At 40.1% G+C, this 11,275-nt stretch overlaps 1 protein-coding gene across 1 annotated transcript in view; it reads left to right on the forward strand.

Moving 5' to 3' along the window:
* The window catches only part of MTTP (microsomal triglyceride transfer protein), a 46,568-nt gene extending 35,600 nt beyond the window's left edge, over positions 1-10,968 (forward strand). Inside the window, exons 13-18 of the mRNA XM_047091612.1 lie at positions 532-629; positions 735-856; positions 2,487-2,714; positions 6,810-6,934; positions 9,130-9,300; positions 10,797-10,968. Of these exons, the coding sequence (XP_046947568.1) occupies positions 532-629; positions 735-856; positions 2,487-2,714; positions 6,810-6,934; positions 9,130-9,300; positions 10,797-10,968 (916 nt within the window). The remainder of the gene's footprint in view (positions 1-531; positions 630-734; positions 857-2,486; positions 2,715-6,809; positions 6,935-9,129; positions 9,301-10,796) is intronic.
* Positions 10,969-11,275: the final 307 nt, after the last annotated feature.

Genomic DNA, 11,275 nt, shown 5'->3' on the forward strand with positions numbered 1-11,275 from the left:
TAGAGGAGATGATCATTTATATATGGGTTTTACTGAGATGTCTCTTTAATTGAAAACTACAGAAATAGAAAAAATTCCTGGAAATTAACTGTGATATGTCATCAGCCACTGGTATCATTAGAGAGTGTAGGAAAATATTTAAAGACATATTGGGCAACTGCTCCACCATCCCCTGTCTGGTACAGCTTTCCTTGAAAGTATATACTATTTAATAATACAACCATGATGATTCATGGAATATGTGTTTTCCACTCCTGAGGTGTGTCCATCAGTTACTTTAAGCCATTCATAGCTGGGCATCCTCATCTTGCTGTCATTTTGATACCAAACCAAATTTCAAATATCTGAGGAATGAAGGGGAAAGCCCTAAAACCCTGATGCTGGCCCTCCAGCTGGCACCTCCCCAGTCTTGGAGCAGCATGGGGAAAATTTGGCCCCTCTTTTTTCCACTGAGGATTTGTTTTTTTTTCCAAATCTGACTTGGGAAGCAGCCATTACAATGAATGTGCTTTTTCCTTTTACGTGTTGCAGCAAAATGGTCCGTAGAGTTCTGAAGGAAATGGTTGCTCATAATTATGACCGCTTCTCCAAGAGTGGATCCTCTTCTGCCTATACTGGCTACATAGAACGTACGTAACCCAGAAAGGAGTTCTCCCTCTCTGCCCTTCTGCAAGTTGGTATCGTGGGAACTGTTACTAAACTACAAGAGTTGTTTTGTTTTGTTTTGTCATTAGGTACTCCCCATTCAGCATCTACTTACAGCCTTGACATTCTTTACTCTGGTTCTGGCATTCTAAGGAGAAGTAACCTGAACATCTTTCAGTACATTGGGAAGGCTCATCTTCACAGTAGCCAGGTAACTCATTTTCCATTAATTTTGCTTCATAAATATATAAGAAATTAGTCTGAAGTAAAATAAAAAAACATACTGATGGTAACACTACAAAATGCATAAGTTAATGGTGGCTTCTGTTTTAAGTTGCTCACAATTCCATCATTTGCAGGAAGCTATATGGTTTATAATGCCAGAGAAAGTTTCAAGCATGAACTTGAAACCTAAGTAATTTGATTTACTAGACTCGTTAAACATCCATTCGTCATTTCAAAGGCAAACATATTCACAAAGTTGAAACTGTGCTAATATTTTTCAGATATGTTTAAAAAATATTTTATTTTTATTCATAGATATATTCTTTAAAGCTCCACTTATCTAACTCTGGAATATATTTTCCTTCTCTGGTTGTTTCTTAATTTTTTTTAATGTTTATTTATTTTTGGGAGAGAGAGAGAGAGACACAGAGCACAAGTGGGGGAGGGGCAGAGAGAGAGAGAGAGAGAGAGAGAGAGAGGGAGACAGAATCTGAAGCAGGCCGCAGGCTCTGAGCTGTCAGCGCAAAGCCCGACACGGGGCTTGGACTCACTAGCTGTGAGATCATGACCTGAGCCACCCAGGCTCCTCCCTTCTCTTCCCTTCTCTGGTTGTGTCTATGAACAGATTGATTCCCCATAAGAACTTTGACTCTCTAAAGAGCCCATCTATATTTTTCAGTACCATTAGGAGAGAAAAGAATAAAGTGTAGGCATGTGATGACTGACTGAATTCCATCTCTTTAGTCTTATACAAAATTTGGTTATAATCTGTAAAGTCTTCCTAATTATGAAATATACTTCTTTTTATGCATATCAAATTATAGCCTTCTAAATAAGCTCATTTAAGTTTTAAAAATGGTCCAGTCCTACACAAACTTGAGTTCTTATCAATATTATATTATACACCCTTTGGTAGGATGCTAGTCAGAATACCTCTATCCTGAGGAATGTCCTTCTATCCTGAGGAATTGCCATCTGTTTTCTGATATGCATTCTGAAATGCCAAGCACCCACTGGGTATGGGGCTGGTACAGAGGACGGAGAATATGTAAGATTCCTATGCATGGTGGAGATCTTGATGTGAGCCTCCATCATCTTTTCTTTCAGCTAGAGAGAAAAGTTTGATAGGAAGGGTGTGAGTCATGCCTTGGAGTGTTCCATATCCTCTTGTAGCAATAGCCTCAAGGCAATTGTCCCAGCATTTCTCCATCTCCTTCTTGGGGCTCTGCCAGACAGCTGATCCATTATGTATGGCAGTCCTGGAGGGATTAAGAGTCTCAAGGATGACACCACAAAAAGGAAAGTTCATGGCATTGGCAGTCACACAGAAGGGGTTTGAGTTCTGCCTCTGCCATTTGAATTTTTTGTTTTTAGTTTTTGCCTCTACAAAATGGATCAATGGGTGTGGGAACTAAAGGAAGAAAATGAATTCACCTTATGTTCAGGCACAGAGGTGTGGTTTGTTTTGTTTGTTTTGTTTTGTTTTGTTTTTGTTTGCCTAGCTGCTGCAGATACCTCAGGTTTTGGAAAGTTCTAGCAATAGCCCAGGAGCCTCACCGTCACTTACGGAATAGGCAAGGAGCTTACGTCATGAATGTGATCTGCATTTCCCCTAGGTAGTCATCGAAGCCCAAGGCCTGGAGGCCTTGATTGCGGCCACTCCCGATGAGGGGGAGGAGAACCTCGACTCCTACGCAGGCATGTCAGCCATCCTCTTTGATGTTCAGCTCAGACCTGTCACTTTTTTCAACGGATACAGTGATTTGATGTCCAAAATGTTGTCGGCATCTGGTGACCCTATCAGTGTGGTGAAGGGACTTATTCTGTTGATAGATCATTCCCAGGTAATCCATTCATTCTGCAAATATTTATTGAATCCCTAGTGTGTTCTAGGCACATTTTAAATGTGCTCAAAGCTTGGAGAACACAAGACAAAGTTGCACCCATCTAGGAATTCACATTCTAAGCACCCACCCTAGGGGTATTGCCGCCCGCCCTTCATCCTTTTCCCCTTTGTTACAGGTAAGCAGGGTTTTCTCTCAACTCCATTAGCCCATGAAGACATCTCACTGTTGAGGCAAAAGAGGATATAGTCAATATAATATGAGTATAATAATGCCACATATATCTCAATAAAACTGAAAGAAAAAAAAGACAATACTGATGCTGACAGAAACAAAGAAATTAATGGAGAAAATAACCAAGGCTCTTTTTGTTGTTAATCAAAACTGTGTCATATGGCTATCTCGAGCTTCAAGGAAAACTGGTAAATGTAGTTTTTCAATGGGTGCATTGTCACTCCGAACAAATGAAGAGAAGGACAATGAACAGGATCTGTCATATCCCTTAATCCTCAAGGTCACATATGAAAAAACAAGTCTCAAATTATATCACAATTTTACATTGCGCATACCCATTGTAGTATTGATTCTGGCGAGATGAATTCTTAATGAATCTATGAAGAAGGCGTAAGAGTGCTGAGTAAGTGGTCCACATTTTTTTTAAAATTTTTTTTTTCAACGTTTTATTTATTTTGGGGACAGAGAGAGACAGAGCATGAACGCGGGAGGGGCAGAGAGAGAGGGAGACACAGAATCTGAAACAGGCTCCAGGCTCTGAGCCATCAGCCCAGAGCCCGACGCGGGGCTCGAACTCACGGACCGCGAGATCGTGACCTGGCTGAAGTCGGACGCTTAACCGACTGCGCCACCCAGGCGCCCCAATGGTCCACATTTTAAGACACAGGAATAATTACCGTTCAACACCATCTGTGTGTATTCAACTACCTTTCAACAGTCTGATGGTCAGAATTGGGGTGTGAAACCTGATAAAAACAGTAATCTAGATCAGGCTCAGCAGACAGTTTATGTAAGAGGCAGAAAGCAAATATTTTAGGCTTTGTGGGACATATGGTCTCTGTTGCAACTACTCAACTCTGCCACTAGAGTGGAAACAGCCATCAGCAATATATTAACAAATGAATGTGCTCCAACAAAATTTTATTTACAAAAACAGCAAGTGGGCCAGATTTGCCTGCAGGCCATAGTTTGCCAACTCCTGGTCTAGATTATCTTTTAAAGTTCTTCTGTTCATTAAGAGAGGGCACCTAAGGCGTATTCTAAGGCAAGATCATCCTGTAGCTATTAAACGTAACCCAATGTCTGAATTTCAGATTGGAGTATTTGGCAGATCAAGGGTAACCATACAAATAGGCTCTTTGAGGCTCCCTGGCTCTGCAGAGCACTCCAGTAATGCCATCCCAGCTTCAGAGGCACATACCACTCTAGGTCAAGTGCTGACATTGAAGGAAATTTTGGCAGTGGATAGCCTGTCACAGCCACCAGGGCAGATGGAATTACTCTGTGCTTACTCTTGCTCTCTCTTTTCGTCTAATTGGATTACTCTTCAGAGAAGGCTGTCTGATAAAGTCAGCTTAATAGAGAGATCCTCTTTAGCCAGCAAAGACCATATTTTCCTGAATGGATGCAATGGTACATGTTGTCAAAATATTAGTGTTTGAACTGTAAGAAACACCCTTGGGGCCAAAGGTGCAAGATCAAAGGAGTCACACTAGCTACAAATGCAAAGCTTTAGTATCTTGTTCCTATAGTTCATAGACAATAATTTAAATAAATATGCATCCTGGGTCAAATAAGGACATAAACCTATGATCTTTTTTCACCACATTTCTCAGAAGATGCTTTCTTGCACAGCAGGAGACAAAAGAGAGATGATTTTGTGATAACCATGTGTGGTAATAGAAAAGTATCCGCCCTAGAGACAGTCTGGGTTTTATTCTGTCTCCACATGTGCCACCAAGCCTGAACCTCCTTTTTAATCTTCAAGATATAATGCCTACCATGGAAGATCAGTATGGGAATTAAGTGAGATACCAAATGTAGACCCTTGGGGACACAGTACGTGCTCAAAACTGTTAGTTTCTCTTATTTTATACCCTCAAAAATTAGAACCACTGCACTATGTGGTTCAGTCCCTTTCCCAAAGAGAGAGTGGTTTGCTCTTCTACAGGGGTTAGTGCTCTGTCCTTCCACGGGGGCTCAGGAAAATTCCTCTGTGACTACAAATAAGAGTTCTTCCATGATCCCTTTGCATGAGAGAAATTGAATCTTCCAAGAAAGCCAGGGTACTCCCTAAAACCCAGACCACAATGGAAATGCTCTCTCCCCATAAAAGGCACATTGTCTAAAAGCTGTGAAATGTTCTTTTCCATGGCACTTGGTGTGCTTTGATATCTACTTAATGTATGGCCAGTGGGAAAGCTAAAGTCCACATCAAAGACCTTTTTTTGATTGAGTGGACTAACAAGATTATAGCTTTCAAATTGGGAAGAGATCAAAAGATCCAAGGAAATACTTTTAAGACAGGGCACACAGTAGGATTCATTTGGGAATAATCACAACGACTGTGCAACTGCAGAACCTTGATATCTGATATTCTGTAGTTCATAGGCATAGGTTAAAATTTGGGCATAATTTTCTGGCTTTCCTAGGATAATTTGTGTTCCTTCATATTAGTTATGATATATGAGACAACCTCGTATCATACTACAACCACATTTTATTCTAGACTAAATGTAGCTGTTAAGTATTCTTAGGGCTCTCCTAATGTGTCCTGAGCTCTGTGTCAAGAATCTCATGCTTTCATCCAAGTGTGTTTTAGACTGAAAGTAGCTTCATGCCACAGTGAGACTTTTTTGATATACCTGGTTGTAAATGAAGGCCTTTGACTGAGATTTCTTGCCATGTTTTTCGGAAAGGGGGAAGAATTCAAGGAGATCAATATGATCCTTTCTAGAAAGCGAAATCACGGCATTTATAGTTGGTGAAAGCATGGCTTCTTTGGTCTGAGTAGGGCAGTTACATAAGGAAGTTAGTCATGCTGGCAGTTACCATGAATCTAAGATCTTTGGAGGGATATCAAAATTAAGGATATGGAGCCTTTTTTTCCAGAGCCATTATCATTTCCAACACTGTCTCCAGTCAATCTGATTGCAATCCAGCTGAAGAACTTTTAAGCCAACATCACCTCATTAATGTACTCAGAAAATGCAAGACTTAAATGTTGACAAACAACACAAAACAGTGGGCTTCAGACAACTGCAAAATTACTTAGGATGGACTACGTTTGTAAATGAGAAGCGTCCCTCTGGAATATGCTCTTAAGTTCATGTTGGACTTGTTTGTTAATTTGATGTCATTTCAAATGTCAAACAACAAGGTGTTAAGGCTTAGTTAGATTGCCTTGCCTTCCTTTCCCAGCTTTATCTAGGCAATTCCTGGAACTTGTATATTGCACCAGCAGTTTTTATTCTGCACTTACTTTGCCAGCATGACGCTGCAGCTGCCTATATTTGACACAGCACATAGCTAGAGAGGTGCTGAAGGACCACAAGAGATCATCCAGCCCAACTTCTTACCCCCACCCCAAAGCCACAGCTGGATTTCGGGTGACAATGCTTTCATTTTCCCCATTCTGGTAGTTCTCAAATTTATGTGCATCAGAATCACGAGAGCTTATTAAAACCCACATTGCTTGGCCCCATCCTCAGAGTTTCTAATTCAGTAGGTATGGCACTTGCATTTCTAACAAGTTCCCAGATGTTGTCCTAAGGGGAGCACACTTTGAGAACCTTTGCCTCTCCCAAAGTGAGGTAATGATTGAAAAACATCACCCATCTCAATTGGCACTGCACGTCTCTAGTATTTTAATAGACTAAATACTTGAGCAAATCAACAGTCTACTTCTAGTGATCAAGATTAGAATAATGTGTTTCCAAGCCTAGAGAAAGACTCCAACATTAGCATAGCCCAAATGGTATTATGTATAGCAGGAGGTTGAACATGCCTTTGGAAAGGGGTAGACTAAATTTGCTTATGATGATGACGACGATGATGATGATGATATATTTTTGCTTCTAGGAGCTTCAGTTGCAATCTGGACTAAAGGCCAATATGGATGTCCAGGGTGGCCTAGCTATTGACATTTCAGGTGCAATGGAGTTTAGCCTGTGGTATCGTGAGTCTAAAACCCGAGTGAAAACTCGGTAAGCATATGTATAATATTCTATGCAATGAACTGCAGAGATATGCTTTTGGAATTGTTTAGCTCTCTGATTTTTTCAAAAATCTGTATTTTCTATTTGTAATGACTAAACCATAGAGCAGGAAGAAACCATGGAAACTCATTCTTTCCATAGCTTCTTATGAGCCGGTTAGTTATCTAATCAACTCAGCCAACAATGGTCACACTTTTAAAGACGTCCACATACAGCATGCCCCATGGATGGGAAGTTCATTTTCTCTTAGTATTCCACGTTAGTAGTTGACAATGCTCTCAGGAAATACTGTCTTGAAGCAAACATTTTAGTTTATCCCTCTTGTTGGGATTTTAAATGTTCCCTCCTTTGCTGTCTTCAGTGGAGAAAAATTAAAAAGATGATCACTTGTGTGCAGAATCTATGTCTTAAATGGTAGGAGTCCTTAAGTTTTTCATTAGCGTTCATTTTTCTAAACAAAATGTCCTCAGCTCCTTTTGTTTTTCTAATATAGGTGTCAAATCAAATGAAAGTATTGTATTTTGAGTAAAAGGTGATAAACTGAACCAGTGTGATAATCAAAAGAATGATTCTGTTTGTTGTAAAATCAAAGTAAAGAATATGGAAGTGCAATTGATTTTTACCTTTTTTGATATTTATTTATATTTTTAAGTTTATTTATTTTGAGAGAGACAGAGACAGCACAAGTGGGGAGAGAGGCAGAGAGAGAGGGAGACAGAGAATCCCAAGCAGGCTCCACGCTGCCAACACAGAGCCCAGCGCAGGGCTTGAACTCATGAAACTGCAAGATCGTGGCGTAAGCTGAAACCTAGAGTCGAACACTCAACCTACTGAGCCACCCCGGCGCCCCCCTTTTTGATATTTATGAATATGGTGGGGCAGAAGTGAGATAGGAGTTATAAAATTAAATTTTTGATTTATGTTAAACTATGGCTAAAGGAATTGAGAAAAATCAAAAGGCAGCACATTTAATGTGAAAGGTGACCCACAGTGTTACTAAAAGGAACCGAAGAATGAGAAATAGAACGGGCCATCAGAGGGATCAGCGGTACAATTTAGGGCTTCCCAGTGAATTGGTCTTCTTTCTCCTTTTTCTGAAGTATTTTCTAGATAGAAGTTTCCCCAAATTTGACTGAATTGAATTCTTTGCAGAAACAAATCAACAACAGCAACACCAAAAATTATCTTGATTTTTAAAAAGGACACAGTATCCCTAAGAATTTACCAGTATCCACATTGTAGCCAATCTATTTTCAATTTTTCATTTGTTCATTTAAAAAATATCTCTTAAGCCTCTGTTGAGTGTAAGATATTAGAAGGTATGATAAGGGATTCAGGGATTTAAATGATACCACCTCTGACCTACTTTTACACTGACAACAACAGCAACAGGGACTTTAATTTGCACAGCAAACCTTGATAGTATCCTTCTATCAAAATAGCAGGAGCATAAACTCAGATTTAATTGTGGAGTAATTTCCACAATTTCATTTAAAGTCTACAATTAAATTAGAGTGATCCTAGAGGTAAGCCTTCTGCTTCTTCATCATCATCCAAGCCATGTTCCCCAGTCAACCCAATCTGTCTACTCAGTTCTCAAAGCGATTACTGGAGCACCCACCATATTTGTCCTTCCTAGGGCACGCCTGTACGTGCCCCACTCTAGGAATCGTTTTTTGTGACACAATATTTTTTTCAAATATCTTGGCAACCATAGATATAGAGACCCTTTGGAGACAGTAAACAAATGGAATTGAAATAGCTACACAGAAGCCCGCAGAGAGATAGTTACCAAGAGCATTGTTACGAATGTCAACTGTCTTTGTGAGTTTAGACTTTGTTTTAAGCTAGCTCAGGTGTTTCTGACTTCCTGAGAGAATCACGTTCCAGGCATGTTTTCACCCTGGCCCTTGGTGTGACCATAGCAAACAGTAGTACCTGATAGACACTTCATCCCCAGATCTAGAACTGAAGTCTGTGGGAGGGCTCAGGGGAAGGGCAGAACTTGACTGCCTAATCCCTGAAACTAGCCAGGCCCTGATTACCAGCAGAACTCTGACCACATTTAGGTCACACGTTAGTGAGTTCAGACCCTATGAAATTATAGCTGTTGGTCCAAATCAGTTAAATATGATATTAATGGTGTTTGTTTGTTTGTTTGTTTGTTTTACCTAAATCTTTAGGGTGGCTCTGGCAATAACTGGCAGCATCACTGTAGACTCCTCTTTTGTGAAAGCTGGCCTGGAGATCAGCACAGAAACAGAAACAGGCCTGGAGTTTATCTCCACGGTGCAGTTTTCTCAGTACCCGTTCTTAGTTTGCATGCAGATGGACAAGGATGCAGCTCCACTTAGGTAAGAGGCAGCGCTCGTGGAATATTCTCGGGCAGTCCCCAGTTGGCCAGGAACTTAACAGCCAGTTTTGAGCGTTTAGTTTCAGAAATTACAAGTAAATGATAAAAATACAGTGAAACATAAATTTCCTTTACATAAGTAAGAGAATAATTGATAAAGCTTTAAAAAAAAAAAAGTCAGTTTCTAGGATACCAAGAAACTATAAGGACCAGTTCATTTGATTCTGGAGATAATATCGTATTCTAGTCCAGAAATAATTTATCAAGGTAACAAAGGGATTTGATTCACCATAAGAGTTGCCACGTAGTTTCAGCAAAAATAGTGGATGTGTATTTACTGTCAGTTAACTTCACAACTGTTTCCTGGACAGAAAGTGCAAAACAAAACAGCTGGCAATCATTTAGCATGGGTTAAGAGCCCAAATTAATTCATAATTTTTAGGGAATTGTACCATAACAACTTGACCTTGTTTAAGTTTTGGCTCAAGCTTGAGAGTTTGGAATTTTGAATAAAAAAAAAATGCTTTCAGTAGAATTCTTAGTGTCTCAAATACTAAATATATGATTGTTCATGTAAGTTTCCTAGCACCTCTTCTACCCTATAGCATCTCATTTATACTGTGTCCTTTGACTCTTCTAATGGTCATTTGTAACAGTACTGCCACATGGAAGTAGAATGCTTTGGGTCTAGTTAGCGCTGACTCCTCTGTTAGTTGTAGAGGTAACCCTGACACACGTTATTAACCATGAAGGCACTTTGTATGTTTAAAACAGCAAGCCACATCTTCTATCATCTCCTTCAATAAGCAGGCCAGAGTTGAGCACCTTCTTTATTTTACTGAAATTTCATGACCCATATAAGGAATACATAAATGATGTAAGTACAAAGATGAGTGGGTTGTATTTTTACAGATAAAAGATAGTAGATTATAATCAGAATATTAAGCTATTGTTAACCCACACTAACTTATTTTTAGAATAAATCTCCATTAATGAATTAAAAAAAAAATCAACCTTCCTGTGGTTGAAATGCAGTGACCACCAACTCAGGCTCACAGCTAACTGGTTTGGTTCCACATTCCACTTGGCCCAGAGCTCAAGGAATGTTATGCCTGTCAGCATTCTCAGCCTAAATCCAGTTGGACTTGCTCCCAAGGTGGGGCTCCTGGAATGATGGGTGGGAGACATAGCAAGGTCTGCAGAGCTTAACGGCATCTCCAGAAAGCTGAGAAGAATTTGGACCTTCGTTCTAGAAAAATGTGTGTCAGGGCTCCTATATTCCAGGAATCTACAGTTTGTCTATTGGTATAGAAAGACATGGGAAGAAAAAATCACCCCATTCATGGGAACGGAAACTGGTAGTCTTTGGCACTCCCATCCTTTCTCAAATTGCTTTGAAACAGAAGCTTCAAGTCTACACTCAATAATTTGCCTCTGAGGAGTGTGGGGTAACTTGAATATGTGTATAATTTTGTTATTGTTGCTGTCGTCATGTAGGCAATTTGAGACCAAGTATGAAAGACTGTCCACAGGCAGAGGTTACGTCTCTCGGAGAAGAAAAGAAAGCCTCATAGCAGGATCTGAATTCCCTCTCCACCAAGAGAACTCGGAGATGTGCAAGGTGGTGTTTGCTCCTGAGCCAGCAAGTACTTCTAGCGGTTGGTTCTGAAACTGATTGGTGATGTTTCACTTGAATCTGTCTTCCCAGAAGGGATACCATGTGACATGCCTGTGTACTTGCTCTCTGAGAGCACAGTGTTTACATGTTTACCTGTATTTAAGATTTTTGTAAAAAGCTATGAAAAGCCTCCAGTGATTAAATGTGGGCCTATTCGGTATGCTCCCTATAGTGTCATTCTGAGCCAACATACGTGACACTTCCGGCAACATTCCCAGTTTTCTTGTCCCTCCATGAAATCCCGTTTGGTGCGGTGGGAAGAGGGCTGTCCTGAGAAGAAACGATTGTTTATAAAACA

The sequence above is a fragment of the Lynx rufus genome, unplaced genomic scaffold, assembly GCF_022079265.1.
Source record: "Lynx rufus isolate CCGP_SWC_20201006 ecotype Redwood Valley unplaced genomic scaffold, mLynRuf1.p SCAF_3, whole genome shotgun sequence".
Taxonomy (NCBI): domain Eukaryota; kingdom Metazoa; phylum Chordata; class Mammalia; order Carnivora; family Felidae; genus Lynx; species Lynx rufus.